Here is a 27,953-nt window from a genome sequence, read left to right as displayed (position 1 = left end):
AAAAAAAATAAGGCTTACATTTACCATGTGATTTCTATGTAAATATAAGGCAGGTGTTTCTCTTCATTTAGGAAGCGCTGTGCTCAGCACTGGCAACGCTGACTTACCTAAACTCACGTAATGGTTTCTATTATTGGGAACTCATTGAGATTTTACAGCACTCCTATTTTTTGATGTCTAAGCACTTAGAGGTCAGAACAGCGAACACGTTGGTCTTCTGTTTTCCATGCTACCAATCCCAAATGCCTACATTCACTTAAAATTATTCACTTAAATATAAAAGGTTAGTACTTACCCCTTGATTTTTGGATTGGGACTTAAATGAAGAAAATCCTTTGGTGACAGCTAAGGTAGCTACTTCTACAGTATTTATGTGATCTTACAACTGCAATTCTTTTGCACATAAAGAGCCTGAGTAATGGGGCTTTCTGAGGCTTCAGGTTTTGATTTTACATTCTTGGCATATATGCCGTTTGTACGTAGTACCAGGAAGATAAGCGTACAGATGCTAAGCAAGCTTTCTTGGGACATGGACAAAGATCAGCCTGCCAAGAAATTTAGAATGCTGATTTTAAACAATAGTGATTAAGATGTATGGAACAGTGAAAACTTGTGTTTAAAGTTCTTTGTGAGGTTTTTTAGATGTTGTATATTTTTAATGATTGATTTGGATGCCTCCTTTATTGGCTAATGCTGAGCAAGTGGCTGCAGGGTCTGAATGGAGTCAGTTTTTCCTGCATCCTTGGTCCCACCTGAGACTCCACAGTGTGCCCGCAACAGCAGGATCATTTGCTATGAGTTGAACCGAGCCTGTTGATTTATTTCACGTAATACCACATGGCCATCTTCACATGGCAGTAGAGGGTAGCTGAGATTAATCTGAGAGCTACAGCACTTACATGGGAAATTGAGCCCCTGGAAGGTGCTGTTTGTTTTAGCCAATCCACATTTGCTTTATGTGGAGATGCCTTATGGATGCCTTTTTGCTATTTCTAGAAGAATTGTTTAGAAATGAGTAAAAGAGATGTTGCAGATAGAGGTGTTTATGAGATAAGGGGTGAGATTTTTTTCAAGTGACTTGTAATTTGAGTGCCTGCACTCTGAAGCCTATTACCAGTCAGACGGGGAGCGGTGGTGCTGCTTGTTATAGCACCCTGGCGAGGGCTCATTGCATCTTATAAAGCAGATCCTTCAGTAGTGCAGAAAGTAAAGCATCCGAAACTACTGGCTGCTGTAGCAAACGCTGGCTTCTTGGTGTAACTGCTGCCCTAGTGCTGGATAGGGCTGGTTCGTTCCCCTGACGCTCACCAAGGCCGCTTACCTGGGCATGAGCAGGAGCTGCAAAACATGTCCAGCAGATGCCAGTGCTGTGGAGAGCATTTGGAAATCCGTTTTCTGTCTTTCTGAGGCCGGATGAGTGCTGCCTCTTGCTTCTGGCTGCTGACGGCTCCTTTGTCTCTGGGAGGAGGTCACCCCTGTCCTGCCAGGTTTGACCTGTTGAACGGAGATCTATACCCTGTGCAGTTTATTGCCTGGCAAAAAATCAAATTCCTTAAATTCCCTAAATGAATTTCCTTTGGAATACAGTGTGGCTTAAGCACTTGGCTCGGGGAACAGCCATAGTGGTGATTCACAGTGATCCACCGTGCCCTAACCAATAGGTTTTACCGCCCAGGAATCCTAGCCTAAATTAGTGCATAGGGAAAAAGTGATTAAAGAAAGGCTCTTTTTCTGTCGTTATCTGTGACAGGGTTGTGGGGGGGGCCGTTCCGTGAAAGAGTTGTTGTGCAATGGCTTTTTAATTGCTGGGGAGAAGTAGTTCAGCGTATGAATTAATTTCACCAGCAGAAAAAATTAGTGGCTGGCTTCTGCAAAGGGAGGTTTAAACTTTATCATTAAGAGGCGATTGAACTCTGCCTGGATTGAAATAAGGGCTCCACAGATATGGAGGCAGAAGTGATTGAGGGGGTGTCTGCTGAGCACTTGGTCTCGTTTACCCTGGCATTAGTTACAGCTGGAGTTTTACCCTGCAATTACTCAGTCCTGCCTTCACCCGGTCCCCTCGCTGCGTTTTTCCTTCAGAGACAGGGTGGCTTTGTTTCACAGGGTATTTCTGGAATCTTGCAAATGTGATGTTTCTGTGCTTTTAGGCACGAAAGTGCAAATATCACCTTTGTTTATTTGGAGATGAATTTAAATTAGATTATTTCCCTCAGCTGCTCACCTCTTAGTTTTTTACAGTAACGCTCATTAGTTTGTGCGGTTATATTGCCAATAGAAAAATTCATGGTTAGGAGCTTTAGAAAAAATAAAAACAAAACAGGGGAATGATGATATATGAGTCTACAGGCGTTTTTAAAAGATATTTGTAAGCAAAAAAAATTAATGATAGAAAACAGTGCATTCAGCTTTCATATTACGTGATGGTGGTGTCAACCCTGAAACAATGTACTGTTTCACTGTTCTTCACTATATTTCGGTCTTGTAGCTTTATGCTTCCCAGAGGAGTTGAAATAAATACACAGTTACTATAGGGCTTAATCTTAGTCTGTTTGATTTAATTTACATATTCTGACTTTTATGACAATCTGTTTTCTAACAAAACAGCTCTACCCTTCTTTCTCTGCCCCAACCAAAGCAAAAAAAGGTGCATGATTTGCCCTGTTTGCGGTGATGTCAACTGGTCATAATACTCCCGATATTTTTTTGAACATCTGTTAAAGTATGTTATTGTGTTAACAAAAAAAGATACTTGACAAACAAAGAGCAAACAAATGCTTTTCCAGGTATTCTGTCAAGGTAGTGCGTAGCTTTGACATCTGTTACATGTGTGACTTGTCACCCTATTTTGTAGTACACATCAGTTCAGTGATTATGCAGTGCCTGCAGATTTTTTTTGTAAAATGTCAAACTACTGTTTAACTCTGTGTACTACATCAAGTTAAGTTTTATATTTATCTCAGTTGCTTCAATCTGTTAGCATTCGTAGAGTTGTTTCTGCATTCTGGGATTATTTGGGATTTATCATTTGCTTGGTTTTAGTACACTGAAAATCTCATATGTGGTTAAGTTCAGCCAGTACTGTCAGTGTGAAACATTTAGAAGAGGGGTTACCAAAATGTCCCCTATGAGGCATTAATTAGTGAACTTCATCTTCCCTGAGTCTCCCACCCCACCTGGGAACAAGCAACAGCTACCAGCTAGACGATGTTGAGCATTAGTCTGGTGACATGTTTGGTTCCAAGGGATTGTGTTAAGAGAAGTATATACGTGTATGGATGGAAAATTTTATTTATTTCATTTTTGCTAAAACACACCCATCATAAGGAATAAATGAAGCTGCTGTCCAAAACTGAGATTCCCCTGCACAGACCTGCCTTTCTCACCTGTTCTTCACATCCCCTGTCCCCGCAGCTTCGCTTCCGTGCAAAGCCTTCCACGAGGGCTGACCTTCCACGGTCAACAAAATCCAGTCCTGACAGAAAAATACAGCAGGAAGCTACACAACATGCAGCTTCTGGTGCCAGTTTTATGTATGCATATAGGTACCTTCAGGTAATATTTTCCAAGGAGATGTGATATTTTCTTAGCAGGTTGAAGTTGAAGTTTACCGGAGAGATTCTAAGAAGCTTCCTGGCCTGGGAGACCCTGATATTGACTGGGAAGAGAGCGTCTACTTGAACCTCATCCTACAGAAGGTAACAGTGATGCTTATCTGATTTTCATGGGCTATTTATGCTAGAGAGGTTTTAGGGTAGGCTTTGGTCTGTCCCCTTTCTTCCCTAGCTTGGGGGATTTGAACACTTCTGGAGGATATAAAGAAAACATGGCTTTAATTTTGCCTTTCAGAGTCTAAATGAACACAAATGGAGATGTTTATTATTTTTCAGTAGAGTCCTAATAGCTTTCCTCAAAAAACTTTAAATATATCCAGTGAAGCTGGGCTGAATTCTATGGTCTGTAACAAACTTCTGCAAAATGGAGGCTTTGTCAAGTTTAATAGTTTTTGAGAGTGAACGAGACTGTTAGACAAGCAACACTTCCTTTACAGTGCACAATACTGGTGCAGCTAAGAGAGGGAACTGCTAAGTGGAAATGCAGTAAAGGTGTTATGTATTAGACCGGGAGTTTGCTGCTCTTGACATCAGAAGTTTAATAAAACTTTTTTTTGTGGTGGTGGTGGAAACATGACGCTAGCACAAATTATTTCTTTAATTAACTCATAGGTTGTTTAGTTACTGCATATGTTACATTGGTGCTTAGGGAAGCTGAACGTTACTATAGTCATTTCAGATCCCTTAAAAGTTTTGTTGATTATCATCTCGGAATGAGAGACTGCTGGCTCATTACACACATCCTGGAAAATAAATTGGTTTCATTCTCTCTCCTTCCTCCCAAAAGTCTCATTGCAGAACTTCTCTGCAGAGAGCAGTTTCTGCTTTTACTTGATGCTGAATAAAACCAGAGTCCGTTTTCTACAGTCAGAATTCAGAGATGCTATTACAGCTGGGCATTGCTGTCCAGAGCTATCACGCTTGCTCCTTACAAGTTTTTTCAGGTTGTTTGGCAGGCTACGTTAATGGCTTCTGACCTCTCTAATGTGTTGCTTGTGTTCATTAGTGTTTCTATTTTTGATTTTTCAGAGGGAGGGTATCTTTTCCATTTCTACCTTAAAGTGTGCTTCTGTGTCTGTGTGTCATGCTTATTCCCCCAGCTGACCAGTAAGCTAGTGTTAAACAATATTGACAGGAGTTTCTTTACCCATAGGTTGTGCATCTCGGCAAGCATCTGTGCAAAAGATTTCAGTGTCATTGAGTTAATAAACAAACACAGGCTTGAAAATTGTAGGTTTCAGTATAATAAAGAGAATAAAGAAAATAGCAATACCAAAACATCTTACTTTTTAGCCAGACAGCTAAAAAAATTAAGACAGAATGTGTTCTGCTTCGTGCACATGAATGTTTTGTTTTGCTGACTCTAAACATACATTTCTCTATCTGGTGCCCTGTTTTAGCTGGATTATGTGGTGACATGTGCTGTGTGCACACGCTCTGATGGAGGAGATATACACATTCACAAAAAGAAATCTCAGGTGAGATTACCCTGATATTACTGTGGATGAGAGGTTAGCATCCAGTATTACCTAATCCTAAAAACTGTATCAAAACCAGGGCAGTGGCTCTCAGGCTGTGCTCTGACAGACGCCTCCTTGTGAAGCATCTCAAGTCTTTCTCTAGTGACATTTCCTGCCAGTCATCTAAATGTGAGATCTAAATGTCCTTTATAACTCCTCTCAGAAAATTGTAAAGACCTCTGCGTGCTTTCAAGATTTATATCTTTGCCTACTGGATTTGGGGGTGGGGGGGTGTGCTGGGGGGGGAGTATGCCCAACTGTTAACCAATCCGAGGGTAAACCTGAAATTGTATGAGGCCTGAGCTATGAGAAGCCTTCAGGGTAAATCTGTAATGTAGGGCTATTAAATTGTAGACAATTTATTGATTACCAATTTATCTTTTTATTGTTTTATGAGATTCTTGTTTTCTCTCTTAAACTGCTCATTCCTTCCATCTCCGAAGGCTTTTATCACTTGCTTGTGTGCAGCATACAGTTAATCCAGGGTTTTGCATGGTGGAGGAGACTGAATAATAAGCATGGAGGGGATAGGAACCAGAAGCCCCAGCCTTCTTCACTCAGTTTCCAGCAGATCTTGCAACAACTACTCCTAGTTGGCAGAAATTCTTTAAAAGGCTCCTGTGGCTTTTAAAAGGTTTTTTCTCCCAGGCATTTCCATTCCTTCAGCTCATTCAGCTGCTTGCGTGGCTTTACCTAAAATAAACCAATGCTCTTTAATCCTTTAATTTTGTTTTACCATTTTAAAACAATTGTTGCTTTGCCTACAAACAAAACTAGCAACGCTGATTATTGTATTTGTAGTTTGCATTAGTTAGGTGCATAATTCCCTTCTTCTGATGCTGTTGAGACACCACATTACATCATTGATGTAAGCCTTTTATTTCTCATTGCTTTTTCCACTGTCTACTAGTCCAAATTTCACCCCCAGTTAACTTCTGCAAAATTCTTTTGAGAAAAATCTGTAAATATTACTTGCAGATTTGAAAACTAGGAAGATGAGGATGAGGGACCTGCCCTCACTGCGTGTGAGCAGTGTCCAGAATAAGGAGGAGGTTTTCTGTTCCTCTTTCCTAGAGGCTCGTACTATGGGACTGCTTTTAAATTTTTCTTTGTCTCCCCTTTTCTAGGAGAAACTCAGCACACATTAAAACTTACCAGTACATACTAGTAACGTTTCAACATCATGAAGTTGATCTATGAAGAGAGAAAAGGCAATTCTATATACTGTGGAAAGCACATTTGCAGTAGGGCATTTCATTGTAGCATGCACCATCGAGGCCCTTAGTTTTCAATGAACAAAAGCCAACTTTTTTGGATCTATATTGCTGCTCTGATGGTTCTTGCTTTAGAAAGCATATATTACCCTGTCAGTGTGCAGCCAGATGTTGAATAGGTAGAAGCCCTATTCAGGCATAGCTTGCTGTGCTACTCCAGACCTGTGACAAAGCTACTGTGTTCATACCAGTAGAGTACCTAAGGCACGAAACCAGTGTGAAAAAGGCTGACTTTCCCCTAAATTATTTTGCAGACTACATTGATTCTCTGCTGGCTTGACTATAAGATCTCTACAAACTGTATTTTCCTCAAGTGTGTCTAACTGGAGATGAGTTTGGGGTTTTTTTTTTGCTTTACATTGGATGCCATGAGAACAAGGATGCCTGGAAGATGTCCTTGTTTCAGGCATTGGTGCAAATGTCATCTTTGAGGAGTCTTGTTACTTTCTACTGCTGTTTCTTGTTATGAAGCAACCTTTCTTTTTAATAATCTGTATTTAAATGTGCATGTAGGCTTCATAAGTACAAATAAGGAAAAGCAACCCTCTCATGAATATTTAATATCCTACCCTTAGTCATGTTTTGTGTTGAATGGTTGGTAGCAGGAGTATCACAAGCCTGACAATCTGGGCAGATTCAGAGCTTTCAACATATTCATAGTGGGCTAAGATTTGACAGGTTTCTTTAATTCAAAGCTTTGTTTGTAAACAGAGGTGGAAGCAAAGAAAGCTACTTGGTATGAATTCTTCTCCCTCTTTACCTGCTTTTTAATCTTGTTGGAATAATAAAATCTAAAGCCTTTAGCTATTTAAGCATAGGTTGTTTTGAGGAGTGAAGTGACTAAAGGAGTTCAGGATCTGCTTCAGACGGAGGAACGTGCAAGAGGAAGCACAGTGGATAGAGAAAGAAACAGAAGCAGCAGATGAGGATGAGAAATCAAGTGCTTGTCCTCATGAGGGCCATACTTCCCATTACTGAGTAATGTTGATCTTATCGTGGTACTAAGCAAACAATAACAATGAAATTAACTGTACAAGCAAATAGTGTTAGGTCAGCTACTCCACGGTAATTTTCTTGCCGTGAGTGCTTTTACTTTGCAGCGCATTGCAATAACTTAAAGGCAGCTCAAGGTGGTTTTCTCTGTTGATGAAAAGGAGGATACCTTAGCTGTACTGTAGGATGGTGAGAGGTCAGGTACACACACGGACATTTACTGTGGAGCAACTAGTATTTGATAACTTGCATGTGAAAACTCAAGGATTTCACAAGTGTTGGCATTATTGCAAAGGAGGCTGTAGTCAGAAACCAGCTCAGCTTTGCCTGCGGGATGTCCAGCATCTCTAGCGTAAGGGAAAATGTTGGCTGACTGGGCAGTGTTGGACTGTGGTGTTTTGGTATTGCTTGCCTTGTATTCAGTGCGTGCATTCCTGAGCACATTTAACTGAGAAGATTTTTTTTTTTTTTTTTTTACCATATCTTTCTCAGCAAGTGTTTGCGTCTCCTAGCAAACACCCAATGGACAGTAAAGGAGAGGAGTCAAAGATCAGCTACCCCAACATATTCTTCATGATTGACAGTTTTGAAGAGGTGAGATCCTTGTTGCAGCAGCAGAGTTTTGCCCTATTCTAGTCTTATGTCCTGTTTTCTTGTACCTTTTGAACAAATGTTCTTGGCTAGTTGAAGGTTATCTTCCAGTAGTTTTTATTTTCTTTTATTTGACCTTCCTCTTTCTTTAATGTTTGAAATCTGAGCTTAAAGCTGGGTTTTGGCGTCTGTCTTTATGATGGGCTAAAGCAAGGCAGGCTGATGTCAAGCTGCTTATCTCAACACATGATTTGCAGCATGCACTGCCTGAAGTCTGGTTTTTTGAAAGGCTGGGGTGGAGCATACAGCTCCCTTGCTTTCTGCCATTTACATTGAAACTGCCTTGGGTCTAAGGAGAATTATGGGACTCTGAATATATTTGAACTTTAACAGCTGCAGTTTGTCTTGAAGTGTTTCATCTTGCATCTTTGGCAGGTTTTCAGTGACATGACTGTGGGAGAAGGAGAAATGGTCTGTGTGGAGCTGGTGGCCAGTGACAAAAGCAACACCTTCCAAGGGGTGATTTTTCAGGGGTCCATCCGCTATGAAGCACTCAAGAAGGTCTATGACAACAGGGTAAGGTGCTTCTGAAAGACAACATTCTTTGCAACAATCATGCTCTGACCACAGTTTTTCTTTGCTGCTGAGGCTGTTAGCTTTTTGTCCTATTAGATCATCTGCATCGTAGTCTGTCTTTTTTGGCTTTGAAAGTTACCTGAAAGCTAATGCTTTTGGCTCAGACAGCTGAGAGTATTCAGATCAGGATATATTACTGTGGTATTTGCCAAAAGGAGTGAAGTTGATAAGTAGTCAAGAGCGTGACACAGGAATGGATCTGAGTAACAGAGTTCTGGGAGCCCCTTCATTTTCTTGAAAGGTCATAGATATTTCTAGTTACTTCAGAAAAGGCATGTTTTGCAGGGAGATCTTAAACTCTACCTTGCTATATGTAAAACGTGTTTTTCTTTAGTGTGTTTTGTGCTCATGACTATTTTCAAAAGGCCACTGTAGTTACACTGCCACAGAAAGAAGCTTTCTTTGCTTTCCTACAGAACATGCAATGCCAGCACTTTCAGCTTCAATTCAGTACTTAGTGCTGAAGTCAAGAGAGTGCAAGAGCCAATAAACTTCTCAGTTTGTTATGAAGACAGTCCTGAGAGATTTTAAAAAACAAACAAAAAAAAAATCCCCACAATATCTGCTGTGACTGTAAACTTCATTTCCCTTTGTTCCTACCCTTGTCAGGAGAGGTGCTGAATAGTTTCCCTTCTCCCTGTTTTAAATGTGAATAGTTATCCTCTTCTAGCAGTTTCTCAAGAGAATATGAAACTGAAATTGTTTCTCTGTCCCACCATCATCTTATGGCCTCACGCAATCATCAGGTGGGTTACTGAAATACATGGGAATGCAGAATCACTAAAGACAACATAAGAAGAAAGCCCTGCAGTGGAAAGACAAGATTTGATGTGGTAAAGTAATCTCATAGCCTGGGAATGTCCTGTTTGACCACAGAGCTACTTTACATTGTTTTGTTAGATGAAATAAAATTGTTAGCTCTTCAAATACGCAATTATGGCTGAAGGCAAAACTTGAAATTTGACCATTCTTTTAACAGAACAGAAGCAATCTCTCTATGCTTTTGAAGGTTACTTGATTTCAGTTGTGCCTGTATTAATTCTTAGTACAATACGAGTTGTGTTACATGATGAGCATCTTGGCTCTTTCAGGCGATAATCTGCTGAAAGTTGTGATAAACCACTTAAACTTATGGATAAGCCCTGCTTATTTCACTTGGCAAAACCTTGTCTGTTTTCATATTGGTCTGTTCCTTTTTTCAGTTCTCTGTTCAGTTTTCAATTCAGTTGTGTTAACTGGGAATTGAGCCCTTCTGTCTGTTGAGAGGGTTCAAAAGCTGGCAGGGTTTTGCGGTGAGCAATGTGATGCAGGTTAGTTGTGCATGGGGGCTGGTTCTTTATGCTTTGACCTTGACAGTGTGGACACACAAATGTCTGAATTGACTTGCCACAAAGTAGTGCCGGAATTGTACAGTGTGCTTTGCTAGTTTGAAGCATCTCATATGTGTGTCTATTGCTTTCTGGACTCAAACGAGCGTCCCTGCACAGGCTGTGTTGAGTTGTGTACGTGCCTTCTTGTGCTGTGGTGTGCCACGTTGTGTGGGTCTGGATAAAAACCTTTTGTTTTATCTCAGCATGCCATTGGGTAACTCTGCCTTTTGGATAACTGAGGGAGTTGATTCTTCTCTGAGCCTCTGTTTTTGTATCTGTAAAATTGCTTCCCTTTTGGAGATCACTGCAGATTGTGGCTTAAAATGCTTCTTAAGAATCAAGACAATGATCATTATCCACTATGGTTTTTACTTAGATAACTGCTTTCAGAGAACGTTATTTTTTTGAAACATGAAGATGATGTTACATGGTTTTCTCTCCTGTCTTGATGCGTTGTAGGTGAGTGTTGCAGCTAAGATGGCTCAAAGAATGTCTTTTGGCTTTTATAAATATAACAACATGGAATTTGTCCGAATGAAAGGGCCACAAGGGAAAGGACATGCGGAGATGGCAGTGAGTAGAGTTTCTACTGGTGACACTTCACCGTATGGGACAGAAGAAGATTCAAATCCAGACTCCCCAGTGCATGAGAGAGTAAGTAGCAGACAGAAATACTGACTTACAGATAGGCATGAACATGTTGTGTTCCAAAGCCTGTAGACGGACTGAAGCTGGGATTAACTCGCATCAAGATTCTGAACTTAGGCTTGCTTGTGTATATTTTGAACATACTCAGTATATAGCACAATTTCCCTTGAGCAAATACTGAATACAGAGATGACTGGATGATTCATACTTCTGGAGGAGTGTTTTGTTGAAATAACAGCAATGTTGATGCCAGGGAAAATGATGATTCTGCCTGTTTTCTATGAAAATTAATAGATTCCATTTCTGTACAAGATGGGATTTACCTAGAAATGTGGAATTCGTGTATTATGTAGATTGCTTGCCAAACATCACAGGAAATGGTACTGTTAAGAGATTTTGCCACTGATGAATGCTGCCAGTGTGAAGCCTGTATAATATTAAAGCAAAGATTACGGGTCTAGATGCAGTACCATATTTATGCATATGCTTAATTTTAATGCAAGTGCAGTAAAATACCAGTAGAATCAGTCCATAGATGCTGATTTGGCCCTTATTCAGTCCTAAGCCTTGTTTTCCATTAAGGCATTTTACCTAATTAATGGGGATTAGGCAACGTCTTCAAAATACCTGCACAGATGTGTCCTGACCTGGGCTGGGAAGTTCCTGATGGATTCTAGTCTGGTTTCCTGTGTAACACAGCTAATCTGTGTAGCTGAAAGGTCTGCAGGATTGCTTCTAAAGGCCTCCATGCAAGCTGTGTGATTTTTGTTTCTGGTTTCCTAAAAAGCAAAATGAATTGCCAGCACTGAGCTTGTTTACTGGATATGCATGCTCTCTACAATAGAGATACAGCCTGGAGAAATCAGGCCTAGAGGGACTTCCTGATCTTTTGGCTCCAAGAATTCCAGTGGCAACTGGAAAATGTCAAAATACATGTGATAATATATTATCATTGTTTTTTGCTAATGGTTTTAATAGTGATTTGTCTATTTCTGGTTTTCCCTCCAGGTGTGATATGAAATGGCTTCAGAATTAAAAATAGACAAGCCCAAATTAGAGATCAAGTGCACTAAAGAGAGGATCAGCTGGGTGGTAGAATGCTTCTGGGTTGTTTTTTTTTGTTTGGGGTTTTTTGTTGGTTTTGGTTTTTTGTTTTTGTTTTTTTGGTTTTGGTTTTATTTTTTTACAATAATGATAGAGGGACGACATAGAGTTTTCTGCAGTGCAACACCAGCCTGGCTTGTCTGTCATCCTCACTCACATGTCACCTCCCTCCTTATTGGTATGGACAGATGTGAGAAATATCAGATCTCATCTCAGGAAGAGTTATGGGATTGTCAAATTAACTTTGTGAGGAAGGAAGGATGAGATAGAAGTTGCTCACCCCCATTAGCAAAGTAGTTATCCCTTTTTTTTTTGTTTGTTTGAAATGAAACTATTAAAACATTACTAGCAAAAGCAGTACATAAACACTGCATTTCAATTCTTTCTGAAACAGATAGAGTTGACTATAATTGTAGTTTACGCAAGAGCAACTACTGCTCTGAAGGACGGGTGGGTGTCTCTATAGTTTCATCCCTAACCTGTGTTTCACCATAGACAATTATATCCTTGTATTTGTCATCACTTAAACTAACCACATCATCAGGGGCCTCTCAACTTGTTTTTCCCTATCCCATATTGAAACATGATATAATTATAATTGTACGTTGACTTCACTTTTGCGTCAGCATCTTGGGTTAAGTACTTGCCTTGTAACCCTGCTTCACAGAGACACCGTGACCTTTCACCATGACAGTAATCCCATGTGGCATCCTTCTAAGCAGGGAAACTACTACCTTGTGTTTGCCAAAGAAACAAAGATACACAATTTTAGTATGTCCAGAACAATACATTGTTAGCCTATTAAGTCTTCTGAATTTCAACATGCAAAAATAAGATTGACATTCTTGGTGCCTAAATTATTAATCTGTATTTTGTTCCTTTGTGACTATAAATCCCTGTTAAAAGTCATCAGCTGAGGAGAGAGGTTTGTCGTTATTCACGTAACAGTTGAGGGTGATGATATATCAAAATATTTTCATCCTTATGAGCATCTTGAAGCTGAGATAACTAATCACTTGACATTCTCTGGCCTCTCTGATAAAACTTACAGCTAGACATCAGTCATGATTCTGATTTTTACATGTGACTGCCTTGTGGCACATATTTTAGACTGATTATTTCTTACTAGAAGCATAGAACTTTTTAAACAAAACTTTCTCTAGCATTTCTTCTATTTCCCTTTCAGGTCACTTCTTTCAGTACACCACCAACTCCAGAACGCAACAATCGCCCATCCTTTTTCTCCCCATCCCTCAAGAGAAAAGTGCCCCGAAATCGAATTGCTGAGATGAAAAAATCCCATTCAGCAAATGACAGCGAGGAGTTCTTCAGAGATGATGATGGTGGAGGTGAGAGAAGTAGTATCACCTAAACAGACTTGTCTGGAGAGAGCACAGAGCTATGGAAAGGGATCCCAATGCTAGATTTTCGAAAAGGTTTGCAGTGTGAAAAACCTAGCTCCACAGAAAGTTCAATGCCAGTGCCACTCTGAAAATGGGGTTATTCACAGCCTGAGCATCTTTTTGAAGGCTGGAGACCAACAATTCCTACATATATTTAAAACCTATCTCTCCCTTTTATATAGACCCATTTAAGAGAAACTTGAGCAGGAAAGATCCTCCCCCTTTCACAGATACCACCCTCTCAGGTGGCACTCTTCCAGATATCACAATGTAGTGGGGTAGATGCTCTCATGGACAAGTTCTGTGAATTTCCTGATTAGATCCAGAGTTGGTTAAAGTTGGTGAAAAGGCATTTACTTCAACTGGCTTTGGATCAGTTTGAACTCTCTAAAAAGAAACCCTAATGAATTTGTTTATATAATGGTTTAACGCCATGTGGAACTCTTCCTTTGAATTCTGGGTACTCAATATGAAACAACCAACAAAATAAAAAATTGAGTCTGATTCAGAATATAGTGTATAAATCCAATCATATCGCAGTTTTGTTAGGCAGCAAACTCACAAATGTCGAAGTCCAAAGTGCGTTTCGTACATTTAAAAACAATTTAGTAGAAAAGCCAAAAAATCTAACTATCTGTTGGCATGCTAATAGATAAACACAAAGGTAATTTCCAGATCACAAGTTCTGTTTGTAGTAGCGAAGGTATTACCTATCAGCAGTACTGGATCAGCTTAGCTAATGAGGAATTGCACATTAAAAAACAAGCTTAAGTGATAATATTTAATTCAAATTGTGTGCAACTTAAACTGGTTGTAACTAATTCAGGGTTCCATCAGTAGAAACCTTTCCTCATCTCTTTTTCCTTAATTTGCCTAGTCAAATCATCTGTTATTTCAAATGAGATGTGTTTTAGCATGTTTTATTAGGCAAAGGGTAGGGCTTGGGTCAATTACTACGTAGCGTGGGGAGAAGGGCAGCTTTCCCAGATGGAGTTCCTGCTTTTGATATCTTTCTGCTGGAGCTTGCACGGGGTAGAGTGGAGTTCAAAGCATATATCCAGCAGCCTTCATAGGTGGTGGTAGTGTCTGCTCAGTATTGTTATGCAGAGTCTGATCCTAGCATACATACTCATAATGATGAACATTCTTCTCATTTTCATTTTCTTTTTCTTCTACTATGTTTATGGAAGTGAACAAATTCCAGGTTTTCCAGACATGTTATAGCACGCATATAAAATACCGAGAAGTGTGGTTTCACTTAGTTATAAATGTTTTGACCTTCTTGTTCCTGGTCCTAAAAATAGAGAGGAATATTTTACAGCTTATGCTAGGAAGTTTAATTTATTCAAAGATGAGATTTCTACAAGGAGAAGTAACTAAAATGAGATGTATTTACAAATTTCAGAAACCTGAGTGTCCTTACCAGTGTTTGCTCAGGAGCTACAGTGATGAAATTCTCTTGTTTCAGAGGGAAAAAGCTGACTTCAAAAAGCCCATCACTGGGTGAACTGTAGAAGCAGATATATTTGGGTGCATCTTGGCTATGTGGGTGGAGGAAAACTTAGTTGTCTAGAGATCAGGAGCGTCCTTGGTCTGGCCAATGCTGCTGCAAACCTGTCCCCAGTGCAGGCAGACCTGTTGCGGACAGGAACAGCCCGTGAGGGCCCACTTCACTTGTTTTTGCTGTGTGCAAGCGTGACCCAGCAGGAGAATTGTACTTATTCCAGCTAGCAGAGTCAGGTCCTTCTGACCTGATCACCACAGTGCTCTTGGCATAGTGGTAATGCGTGGGGAGAGGGAATAGACTGCTTTGCTATACGCATTTAGAGGGAAAGAGGGAAAACAAGTTTTTTTTTCTCACGCATTGTTATGCATCTTGCTAGAGTAGCTGCTACTACTTATTTTTAATTTGCTAAGGCCTCTTTGTTTGGATCAGGACCCACTTTTAAACAAATGAGTCTCAGAGCTTGGATCACTCTGGTCCAGAATTGTTACGTTCACTTCAAATCTGCTTTTAGCGCCGTGGGACAGGGCTCAGTTTTACAGGGAAATGGAGGGAAAGTTTAGAAACACTTAAAAAATGGGGCATATGCATTCCTGGCTGTGGGAGAGATCTTCAGCTATAGAAACCTCCTCTAGCTTATGGTGGATTCAGCATCCTTTTGTTTCAAGTTATTTGTGGACCTCTAATTATGGGAAGAATGACACTGCTGAAGGGTCCCAGCTGGGCTTGGGGAATGCATGGAGATCTGCAGTGAACTGGCTTATTAATGCTGATTCTCCCTCTGACTTGTAGATGTCAATTTTCTTCATAAGATGCAATTTTTCTTCTGTTACACTTGTTCATTTCTGCATGAGTACCTACTTAATTGTAGGAGTATTCTATTATTTTTTGTAGGGCGGAAGGCTGGATTAGGATTCTGCTTGTGCAGTGTGGTAGCAAAGGCTTCATTCCCTCTCCTGGCTGGTCTGTTAGCGGATGATGGTTTACTACTGCTGCTAGCTGCTGAATATAATTCATTAGCTGCAATGTAAATAGTGAATTATGTGCTAGGCAAGATCTGACTGATTTTAAAAATAGTAAGAATAGTGTCCTGCATGTGACTTATCTCTAACAATGAATAGTAGGCTTTCCCTTTTTTGGCTTTCAGAAGCCTTCCAATAAAACACAGAAGGTACAATAACTTGAAGCTTGCTATCTTCTACCTTTACAGATCTGCACAATGCGACAAATCTGAGGTCGCGGTCCTTATCTGGAACAGGACGGTCTCTGGTGGGCTCGTGGCTGAAGCTGAACAGAACAGATGAAAACTTTCTACTCTATGCACACTTAACTTACATCACTTTGCCATTGCATCGGATTTTAACAGGTGAATTTTAATGTGTATTATGCATGAACAGAGTCCTTTGGTTCCCAAACAGCCTTCTGCATTGTGGTATTTTGTTATTAAGATAGAGGAACAAGTATTTCTGTCTAAGGGAACATCACTTTGTAGATCTTGTTTGCTGACTGTAGCAGCAAATTGGTGTGAACAAGTGGAATGATGTCAACCTGTTTTCTGGCATTGGGCCAGTTTTTCTTGGTGATGATTCAAACAAGTTGGTAGATTGTTCTAACAAACTTCCAGAGGAACACTAGTTGCTTTAATACTGGAATTCAAATTTCATCCATATCTTGAGTACAAGGCAACTCATTGTAAGCCCATCTACTGACAGCAATAATGGTAGCAGAGACCTGTGACTGAGAGGGTTATAGAAAGGCAGCTCTGGAATTTAGAGTGACTTCCTTTGCCAATTTTGACTCTTAGATTGAGTTTCCATGTAAGTTGCTTGGACTGATCAAAGTGCCCACACTGATGCTCGTAAATCTGTCAGGTGTCCAATGTCTTTAACTAGACATAAGGATGTTTGTGTGTACTACCATGAATAATCAGTCTTCCATATTGTTGGTCTAGCTATGCCAATTACTACATTGATGACGGCCAACTCTGCATTTGTTCAGCTGGGCTAGGATAGCACAGTAAGTTGGGGTTTACAATCTGCAGGCAGTACTAAAGTTTTGATATTTATCCAGATAACTCTTGTCTGCCTACAAATACAGGTGGACTAGAGAAAACAAATGGTCTGTCTGAACTCTATCCTGCTAGCCTTTCAGGGATACAGCTTGCAGTATGAGGGTTCCCATGGGACTCCTGAGATAAGTCTGAAAACCGAGAAAGCAGCAGGGGTTAAGGGCTCTCTCCTCTCTCTAAATGCAGTGGCAGTTTCTTTCGTATAGACATTACTATCCACTCTCTTCGTTCTTCCTAGGTGAAGCCCTGAAATGCTTTCTCGTTGGCCATCATGGGCAGAAAGAAAGTTTGATCCAGCTGCACAGAAATAGGACACGAAATGTCTGGGCTGTAAGGCAGAATTTTAATCTGTAGTTTTTCACTACCTGTGTTTGCTTTAGCATGGCACATCAGGTGGAGCCCGTTTCCAGAGCATTTTTGAAATTAATGCACTTGTGCCAGTGGCAGCTTTCCAGGAAGCGGGAGCGTTACCTGAGGGGCAGGGTGAAGTGAGAAAGATGCACATCTCCCTTGGGTGGTTTAGGAAGCCTGTACTAAGAAATTAACATCCTAGTGATAGTCATCAAAGTACGTTTTAAAATGTTTGGAGTTTTTACATACTGATAAGACTTCCTTCACTCTGAGCCTTCTCTCCATGCTAGATAATCCCAGTTCTCCCAGCCTCTCTTCGTATGTCAGATGCTGTAATCCCTTAGTCATCTTTGTGGCCCTTCGCTGGACTCACTCCACTGTGTTTCATTCTTTACAAGTGTGGCTAGAGCTCTCTGGAGCTGTGGATCAATTTTTACTCATGTCATCCTCTTTATGCAGCTCTATGTGATCAGCCTCTTAATTAAGCATGTGCTCCCTTTTCCCATGTTCTTTATTCTCTGTATAGCCTTGAAAAGGACCTAGCAGCCCAGTTCCCAGATATTTCTACGTACTGCTGTGCCAGCATGCTGGTTTTACTGTCCACATTTGGAAAGATGCCCATGATTCTGCCAGATACTTTACAGGTCACATTTGGACAATATGGAGCTGAGGAGCTAACAAAAGGAGTGGGTTTTGTGGCAGCTTTTTGAGTGCAGAAATGTAGGCTTTGGGATATAGAATGGATGAAACAGTTGAATTATTTGTACCCACATCTTCAGAGCCAGAAGTCTCTTTAAGGGTCTTGGGGATGGTGCGTTTCTCCCTTCAAGAAAGGTAAAACCCTTGGCATCTCATGTAATGGCACTTCCACTTGTTTCTCTGGAAGATTACGCCACTCTGTGTCTGACACATGTTGCTTCACCCCACTATAAATGACACTTAATAGATTAGCCATCATCTCTATGTATATTTGCGTCTTACTATCTCTCAACTAGGATGCAGCTGGGGAGGAATGAAATTGGACTTTAACAGGCAAAGTCGCATACTCATGTGTTAAATTCCTTTAGCAGCGTAACAGGGGGACTGCGCTGCAGTCCACAATTGCATCTCTGGTTCTTCGTGCTTTCTGGTACTGTGGCTACTTTCAGGAGCCTCCTAAGTTTGCTGTATCTCTTTGTTTCTCTCTCTTGCCCAGATATCCTGGAAGTGCGGCAGAAACCAATTCTGATGACATAGCAGAGAGCGGGCACTGCCTTGGAGCCTTGTTGCCAAGTGCCTAACCACAGCAGTTTTCTGTGCTAACACTACCATCTAGTGTCAGGAACATAAACCTCCGCAGGAAAAAGGGAAGTCCAAGAATACCAGCCGATCAAAAGTGCCTCTTTCTTCCTTCCTCTGCTGTCATACACCGTATGCACACTTGCAGTACATCGCTTGAGTGTTTCTGACTGGAAGAGGACTTTCAGCAAGATAAAACGAGAAGGGGCTGCGTTTAAAACGAGTCAATGCTTTATGGACAGTTTGTTACTGTGTTTACTTTATAACTAAGAAACCAACAATATGTACAAAATGTGTTAAACTTTATATTCTTTGAGAGAAACAACCTGAGAATTTCATAATGATGTACAAATGAACGTCGTTCCATAGACTCTCGCCCGTACACTCTCCTTGTCAGTTTGGCTTAATGTGCGTGTGAGCGTGTGTGAGTGCGTGTGGGGATAGAAGGTTTGAGAGAATAATTTCCTACTGAGGGAGGAAAAGGAAAAAGATGCTACAAAGATACATTGCCATCTTGGTACGTGCAGCGGGTCAGGTCAGAGCTTAAAAGAGGCTGAAAATGTTCCCATTTGTTCGTGCGTCAGTGTTAGATCAGGTGAACTCTGCTGACAGATTTCCGTATCTACCAAAGAACAGCAACATTTTCATCCTCAAGAACTGGCCAAGAAAATGAGCCAGTGAAAAGAAGGCTAAAATGTGCTGCTATAGTTAAAGCCGAGGTTCATATCCAGTACTAATGCTGCTTATCTCTCTGTTAGCTGAGTCGATACAAGTTTGAGTCTAAAGTGGAAAAACAGGAGGCCGTAATCGGACTCCAAACCTAAAAACCTTACCGATAACCAACATCCTCCTGCAGGCACTGGACTTCAGAGTACGTAGAGTCATCCTTGCCCGGATTCTTCATCTCCTGGTGGTGTTTTGCTGTACTGTTACATGCCGAAGCACGGAGAGTCTTCTTGAAAGACGAAAGATTGAAATGTAATTCTGCTCTGAAAAGTGACTGAAAATTGCATAGTGGGAGGTCTGAAAATTGTGTGTCAGGAGCTCTCAGGAAAAAAGCCTTATGTTTACAGGTAAAATGCAAATTTCTCTAAATAGCAAAACTCTGCTGTCCTTGACATTTGAAAGCTAAATGACTGAATATTGAGACTACTGCAGTCTGGTTCACTGTTTTGATATGGGAGCCAGTCAATACTTCAGTTTATTTACGACTGCATACATAACTGGCACAGGAATGGGTGGGGTAGCGTGTTGCTTAGAGCATGTGAGACTCCAATACACGCACAGAGGGAGAGCGAATATGCCATTTTTGTCACTTTTCAGACTCTGAGCACCTAAACTTAGCGCTGTTGCCACAGTTACCAAATGGCATTTGCTCTGAGCCTGGACCTTTGTCTTTGTCTCCCTCATACCCACGCTTTCCCAAAGTGCTTTGTTGTTATTCTCTCAGTAGCATCTGATGACTTAACTGCTCAAATAGGACTTTCTGCTTTTTTTCCTCAGGCCAGGTTCCTTGGGAATAGCTCCACTTCAGCATAAAGGTAGACTAACTTTATCATTCAGCCCAACATGGTGATCCAGCATGGTAAGGAGGTCTTCTTTTATTTGAGGCTAGGCCTGGAAACAGTCACCTTAGCGCGGAGTGATGGCATTTCTAACACCAGCAGCATGAGTGCATGACAGGAACAGCTGACCAGTTTTTAGTTCGCTTCAAGTGTGTTGCAACAGCGTTAGAAAAACGTTCACTTTGTCATTACCAGGACAGCCACTTTTCACATTGCAGCCTTTGAACTTCCCTCTGTGGGAGCATGCGGTTGGGCATGTTTGTATGTGAGGGTGTTCACACAGTCTAACCTGAGGCATGTAACTTGGGTGCCTAGGCTTTCTTCCTGAGCCGGGGGGAGAGGTGGAGTCCTAAAGCAGCAGCTGAAGTGCCCTCTCAAGGAACTTCCTAGGCAGCCTAGGTGCTTACCTGAGATCCCTAGGTAGTGTGCCTAATGTCAGTCGGTACAAATATTCTCCCCATGCCGAGAATTAAACCATTCTTCAGCTAGAAGACCGGTCCTGCTCTGAAGCCTGTCAAGATGCTCCTTATTTTGCACTTTCATACTGCTGGGCTGGCCAAATCGGTGCTCAGTTTTCCTTTAAATATTCATTGGGGAGGGAAGAGAGAGAGCGTTAATATTTGTAGTACTAGTGACAGTTGATACCTTCCAGTCCAACAGCCAGAGGAATAACACACGTGAAAGGGAAATGTATCCAGATTGGAACCCGAGTGGTAGGTGCCTGAATACTTCTCAGTCAACAGTAATTTGTAATGCTGTCTTAGTATCGTGTATTACGTTTAGGTAGCTTAATTCCATGTGATCTGAAAGACTGGGCAAATCTTGCTGTGTAAGATTTCGGAGCAAATGAAGAATGATTCTAAACTAGTACGTAAGTTATAAAAGCAACATTACAGAAAGTACAGTTCAGATCCCACATCTATTATGCAGGAGGTATCGTCTGCTTTGTTACATGTACATGGGTGGATTTTGATGTCTAGGTTTTGAAGGGCTGCAATGTAAATGTCCTAAAAAAAGTCAATTTATTTCTTGTATCTTGCTAGTGGATATGCTGTAGGTACATTGAAGACTCACCTCTTTTAGTAGAAAAGGGCTACAGGTATGCCCATATGGAAATGTAGAAAACAGAGGTCAAAAAGTCTACGGAATGTCAATAGTGCTTTTCAGAAACAAGTAGATGTGCCCGATCCGCAGTTATTCCTTCTCTAAACAAGTGACTCAGACTTCTTATGTATAGCCCCTCGTTCCCACTTTCTGTTATCAAGTGGGGGAAAACAAATTCCACGTTTTGTTCTGCTTTTAAACAAACCCTGACAATTATAATTTATGGTCCTCACATAGACAGATTGACAGGGAAGATGATCAAAGTTTTGCTTGGGTCAAGATGGCACAGCTGGGCCCTTGGCATGCTATAGCACTATACCAAAAAAGAAAAAGGAATGTTAATAGGAATCTCTCACCCTTTTAATTTGGAGGGGTTTTTAATTCTGTAGCTCCTAAGCAGTAAACCATTTTGAGCATCTGTGGGCCATTTAAGTAATTGCTGAGGAATGAACTGGCGTGTTCTGCATGCCATAAAGGCTGTATGGCTGTTGATGTCTTAACTGTTGGAGCACAGTGGTTTTCATTAGTTAGTTGATGCTTGAGAATGCAGCACAGGTAACAAATTTGGGAAGCTTTGCAGAACAGCTTTATTTATTTACAGAACCCCACCATACCTCATTATTCAGTTAACTTCTTCCATCCTTCTGCCCGTTCACTCCCCCTGGAGATCAAGGCTTACCACTTGAACACTCCGTAGATGATGTATATTGATAGATGTCAAATGCAAGGATGTAAATCTTTTCACCCGTAACAGGGTTTTCACTGCTATCAAGTTAACAAGTAAAAAGCCTTTGTTTAAGAAAGCTCTTAAATCAATTATTTTGTATTAGCGGATTATTGCTCTGCCTTAGAGACCACCGCGTATGTGAAATCGCGTTCTCTTATTGCCAGCCAGCACAGGGTGGGTTCCAATTCTCTTTGTAAAAGAAGAAGCCATTTTTAGAAACGCCACAAATCTTTTAGCTGTCTCGGCTAATCCAGTTTGTGTGGGTTCATGTTCCTTCTCTTTTTATTCTCCTGGTCTTCATTGTTTACAAGGCTTGAGCGTGTTGGGCTCTGGATCGCTGTTACTCAGTTTTCCATTTCTGGGCATGGTGTGCTTTCCTGAAAAGAGAATTGTTTGCACGGGTGGCTTTTCACAGTAAAATGTTTTTCCCAAAGTATATTCTTACACCAAGTTTTAATTTAAATAGTGAAGTCCTTGGCTCTGCAGACAGATTTCTTCCAGCAGACCCTCATGTACAGAATCCCATCTGGTCACTGAGGTTCTGTATGGATGTGAAGTCCACATAAATAGTCTATGCTATTAGACTATTGACCTGCTTCTAGCCAATCATTAATTTTTCCCTTTCCAGATGATTGCTTGTCCTGTATTTTGTAGTCTAAAGCTTCCCCTTATTAAAGATAGATATAAGATAAAATCTTAAGAAGTGCCTAAGCCCTGTTGTTATCCAGTGGGGTTTAAGAACAAATTTATATTTAGGAAATGAATAAAGTAGTCTTAAATTCTATCTGTGTTGTGTGTAGCAGCGTCAAGAAATGACAAGTTTATAGTTCTTGGAAGAACTGGCTGTCTCCTACGGACTCGCCCTTCATGTTTGAAAGACTGTCATGGTCTCCTAAGGTCGTGGCTGAAAGCTCTGGAAAAATGGATTTCTTGTGATCACAGCAGTCAGATATCTGCAAATGCCTTATCTTGTTTTGTGAGGTATGACTGAAAGTGTGTGGCGCTGGTGTGTAGAAATTCTGTGTCAAAAATAGGTGCGATAGAATCCAGTTAAAGGCATTGTGAAATAAGTAGCTTTTACACCAAACCTTAAACGAAAGAGTATTTTACACCAGAATGTAGCTGTTTGGATGCTTGGTCAAGATAATACAAGGTTGCAAGCAGGTTACAATGTTGAACGTTCTCTGTGTAAATATATAAATATTCTCAGCCTAATTTTATCAGACTAACACATGTTGCATGGTTTGGGGTTTTTCTGCCTCATTGATCATCAGTGTTGATTAAAAGATGATGGGTTGAAAATCATGCTGGTGCTGTACTGAGCCCTTTGAACAAAGAGCAAGGAGAACCTTTGTGCACCAAAAATGGAGCTGATTTTGCGTATGGCAGCAGTGCAGAAAGTGTTGGACCCTGCAGCCAATAAACAGACCTCTTAAACAACCATGAATTTTGTTAATAGTGTTTTCTCTCCACTGTCCCTAGTGGTGTTCTAGTTTGAATGTATTCCTTACTGGTGGCAAGCATAAATGGCGGAATAACGCGCTCTAGCACTCATGGTAAGCATTGCCAAATAGGCACTCATGAGGTGAAGTAGCCTCTTTACTCTTCGTTCTTGTTCCACTTTGAGCGAAGCTCAGCTTCTGACTTTGCTTGCTGAATCTTTCAATAATCAGCCGCTGACAACTTGACACTGTATAAGGGGGAAGAAGGTAAAAGTCAATGTACTCCTGAATTTGTTTAAAAGGCTTTTTGTTTTTTCTTTAAATTCTAGCATTAAAAAAAAACCCAAACCCCAAAACAACCCTTCTAAACTGATCTGTGTTTTGTTTTAAACTTAATTATGTAGTCATTAACATTTAGGTTTGTGCAGTGTATAATATTGAGAGGCTGATGGCTGTAATAATTTCTTCCTGATAAATTCAAGAGAAACTTCAATATGGGTGTGTGCAATGTTGTAAAAATGAGATTGCCCGTTAGCTCTCAACTGCTTATACTGGCTTAAATTGTGCGTACCAACATTGAATTGGTTTTGGTTTAAAGAAGTGCAAGACACTTCATCCTCCCTCTCCACCTGATTTTTGTGACTAACACTTCACAGTAGGCTTCTTTGGGGGATTTTTCTATCTAAATTAATTAAAATGAAACTCATCAAAACAAATCAAACAAATGTTACCAACTATAGATAGGAGGTGACTTGCTGATGATTTCATTTCGAAGAATCCCAGACCAGGACTGTTTTACAAACCCGTGTGTGGTGAAGCATCTCTGCTAAGCTGTGCCTGATAGCTGGGAGATGTGTGGCATGTTAGGCAAAATTAAAAAACAGAGCTTAGGAAGGAGAACAGGATGTTTTAGTTCTTTATATGGATATTTGAGCAGATGGTTGGCAGTGTTGTTCTGTGCGTGCATGCAACTACACAGGAATCTTAACTGGTTGGGAAATACTAAAATATGGCTTAGAAGCAGTGTGATTTTTCCTTTAAATTGAAAGCTTTTGAAAGCAGCCTTAGCGGAGAAAGTATTATTTAAAACAGTACAAAAGGCAAAGAGCAGCAGAAGCTTACTGTCGTGGTTTAACCCCAGTCGGCAACCAAGCACTGCACAGCCACTTGCTCACCCTTACGCCCCTGGTGGGATGAGGGAGAGAATCTGAAGAACAAAAGTAAGAGAACTCGTGGGTTGAGATAAGAACAGCGTAATCATTGGAAAAAAAATTAAAATAAAATAATAATAAATTGTAATGAAAAGGAAAACAACAAGAGAGAGAGAGAAGAACAAAACCCAGGAAAAACAAGTGATGCAACCGCTCACCACCTGCTGCCCAGCCAGTCCCCGAGCAGCGATTGCTGCCCCCAGCCAACTCCTCCCAGTTTATGTAGTAAGCATAATGTCATATGGTATGGAATATCCCTTTGGCCAGTTTGGGTCAGCTGTCCTGGCTGTGCTCCTTCCCAGCTTCTTGTGCACCTGGCAGAGCACGGGAAGCTGGAAAGTACTTGACTTAGCGTAAGCACTACTTAGCAACAACTGAAACATCAGTGTGTTATCAACATTATTCTCATCCTAAATCCAAACCACAGCACTATAGCAGCTACTAGGAAGAAAATTAACTCTATCCCAGCTGAAACCAGGACACTTAGAAATCATGGTCACAAACCTCACCTGTTTAGTTAGTCTTTCAACATCAGTTAGTAATAGGAAAAGGTGTGCTTGTTTTGGTTTTGTTTTTTAATCCGAATGCTGGTGGGACAGAAGACTGCCACATACATCTTTGAAAAGCTTTCACAACTTTAAGGAATTAATTTCATGAATATGCTAAAAGAAAAAATTGTTTTAACGGTGTGGCAGTATATCTTGTTCAATAGTGTCCCTGCTTTGGGGAGCCAAGTTAACTCATGTCCTTTTGTCCTGGAGTGTTTTGTGTCTTGCCTGTCCTCATCTGGAGAGATGCTCCCGAGAAATACCATAATATTGCTTTACACGCAAGTTTATCATCAAGGTCTGATTTTTACAATGTAAAATCACACTTTGGAGATTGAAGAAAAAATAGGCATCTTTGCTAGCAAATAGTTACTTGTGTATTCCTGTCAGAAATGTTGTTCCTGAAACTTGTAATTAAAAGTTTGCAGAAAGCAAAGGAGTGAAATGCAGGAAGACTGTGGGTCCGATTTTCCATTAACAGTGTAGATGAGAATCTGGCAGTAGCAGATGCTACTCAGTAAAGAAAATGTATTAAAAAACATCAAGGAAAATATGAGTTAATTCAAGTTCTGTCCCCAGCTTGATTCCTCACAGGAGTAAGGGTGGGATCTAGTGATCTCGTCATGGGAAGCAAGTCATTTATGATTGGTTAAGCCAGAAAACTCTTCCCCAAGTCAAGCTAGTTGGCTTTTCCTAGTAGGGTTAATGTTGATTGAGATGGTGGTGAAAGCCAAGGTAGATGATCCATTTTCTTGTTCAGACAAGACAGAAGTGTTTGCGTGCATAAATTGGATATACTTATGTGTGAGGAGCGTGGACTTCTTCCCTCTACTGCACTTCCACTTCAGAAGCTAAAATTGGCCAACCACATAGCTGTCATTGTACCTGCATGCAATGTATACCCTATGGCACCTACACAAAAAGAATGATCTTTCCTTAAAACATCCTTATGCGAGCATAGGATGGATGAGGGGTGGGAGAGGGCGAGGAGGCATCCTATTAAACAAAGCAGACTGGGACGGCTGCTGCCTGTGGAGGTGTGAGCGCACTGCTGAAGATGCTGAACTTCAGGCAGTGACATAAATTTGTAAATAATAAGTATGCAAGTAGTTAACTCGCATGGTTCTGAATTCACTGCAAAGAAATTGGTTAAATGAAGATGGGAAGAAAGTTTTAAAACCCTATTGAAATGAATGAAGCTGGCTGATAATTTTCAAAAAGATCAAGTCACCCTGTACAGATCAGTGGAGACCACTTACATTTAAAAAAAGCTTTGTCTCAAAGTGTTAGTTCCAGCTGCTTTAATGTCTTCCCTGTTATCTGTTTATGCCAACATTCAGTTGATTCTGCTGATTCATAACTTAGTATTTCACAATAGGTGATTACTCAACCCATGCTCTTCTGTCTCCCATCTCTCCCCAACATAAAAGGGTGTTTACATTTATGGTTCTGCTTTTGCTGCTGGCGCAATAATTGCTGAGGAAATCCAGAAAAAGCAGTTTACTAGTCTACAGACTCTTCAAAGTCTCATACTCAACCTTTAATTCAGATGCAACCACTGTGTTCATCAAAACCCTATGTCACTTACAGATAGAGAATGCCTTAAGCCTGCACCATGTCTAGAGGCATTCCTTTGCTCCTGAAGGACAAGAAGGTTGGCAGAACCCAGTCGCCCATCCCTGTTCATCGCTGCAAGTGTAGGTTTTGCTTTGAAAATGAGTGATAGATGTAGCATCAAGGAGCAAGAAGAGTTATTATTCAGTTTCCTTCCCAGCAAGAATTCTGAATTGCGTGTTTCCTGGTAAGTACTTCCATGGTTAACCTGCCCAGCACAGAAGCAGAAGATCAGCATAGGCGATTGTTCACAGTAGTCATTTCTGACTTCATTGTAAAGGTAAGGAAACACTTATTTCATAAACTGCCAAAGTAATCAGATTTGGTACATGATCTATAGTTTTCTCTTCAGTGTTAGGAATTTGCTTTTTACAATGGAGAAACCATCTGCAAGTTTTCCCTGGAATTGCAGTCAACAGAACTACCATCTGCAGGTAAGAAGAATGCCCCGAGTGCCCACCAGTTCAGGTAGGGCTCAAAAACTAGCATTGACCCTAATTTAGACAAAAAATTTTGTACTGTATTATGTCATCTATGATACAAGGTAGTAAACCAAAGTCAGAGACTTTTTACTCGGTGGTACTGCCTGAGCAGGCAAATTCTATTTGTATCTTTGAAGCCTCTGCAGACTTCCAGAGATGATCCATTTCTGTGCTACCTGATGTTCCCAATAGTAATACCCACTAAACTGATGATGATGAATATTTATTTTTATTATAATACTTATTCAGGATGCTCAGATGCAAATAAGGATTTCTAAATGAGTATGATGCCTTAAAAAAATGAGCAATATAACTACGCTAATAGAAACTTGGATAAGTATATCGATGACTACTTCAAACAATGTACATCCTTCTTCTACCTCTTCACTCATCTTGTGTAGCCTTTGGTTCTTGTGTGCCGCTCCTCCTGTATGTCACGCAGGTCAGTCAGATACGGGTGCTCACACAGTCACATACTGCAACTTGTGCAGTTGTGCAGAGGTTTTTAATCCAGTCGTCATCTACCGAATATCCAAAGAAGTTTGTTGCTCTTCTCCACCGAAACTTTAGTTGTCTGTCTGTCTTATGACCTTTCTATGAAGCAAGTATTTTACCAAAGCAAGCTGTTTACCAAGCTTTGAGTCTGAACTCATTCACAGCTTCAAATGTTGTCTCATATGTAAGGCTGTTACTCAGAATTACTTGGCTGGCTGTTGCGCTTCATCTGGCTTTTCTTTAGCAGGAGATCGGTTACAGCAGGTAACCTGTCTGTCGATGCATCGTTTGGGTCATGGTTAAAGTTTACATGTCATCTTCACTGTTTTTCTAGCCGATGACATGTACATAGACTTTAGCTTATACTTGATGTATAAGTATGTATACAAGTAAGCTTATACTTCATGTATA

General features: G+C 40.6%; 1 protein-coding gene across 1 annotated transcript; it reads left to right on the top strand.

Annotated features, from left to right (window-relative positions):
* Positions 1 to 3,593: 3,593 nt before the first annotated feature.
* Positions 3,594 to 18,591, top strand: KIAA0930 (KIAA0930 ortholog; the record flags this gene model as incomplete). Its single annotated transcript, XM_009587200.1, has 8 exons — positions 3,594 to 3,698; positions 5,015 to 5,092; positions 7,894 to 7,995; positions 8,428 to 8,568; positions 10,458 to 10,652; positions 12,937 to 13,099; positions 15,868 to 16,023; positions 18,272 to 18,591. Coding segments are annotated over 8 exons (981 nt in total), but the record flags the coding sequence as incomplete, so codon positions are not given.
* Positions 18,592 to 27,953: the final 9,362 nt, after the last annotated feature.

Source organism: Fulmarus glacialis, unplaced genomic scaffold (assembly GCF_000690835.1).
Source record: "Fulmarus glacialis isolate BGI_N327 unplaced genomic scaffold, ASM69083v1 scaffold2700, whole genome shotgun sequence".
NCBI lineage: Eukaryota > Metazoa > Chordata > Aves > Procellariiformes > Procellariidae > Fulmarus > Fulmarus glacialis.
Note: the sequence above shows the minus strand (reverse complement) of the source record. Positions and strands in the feature narration are given on the sequence as shown.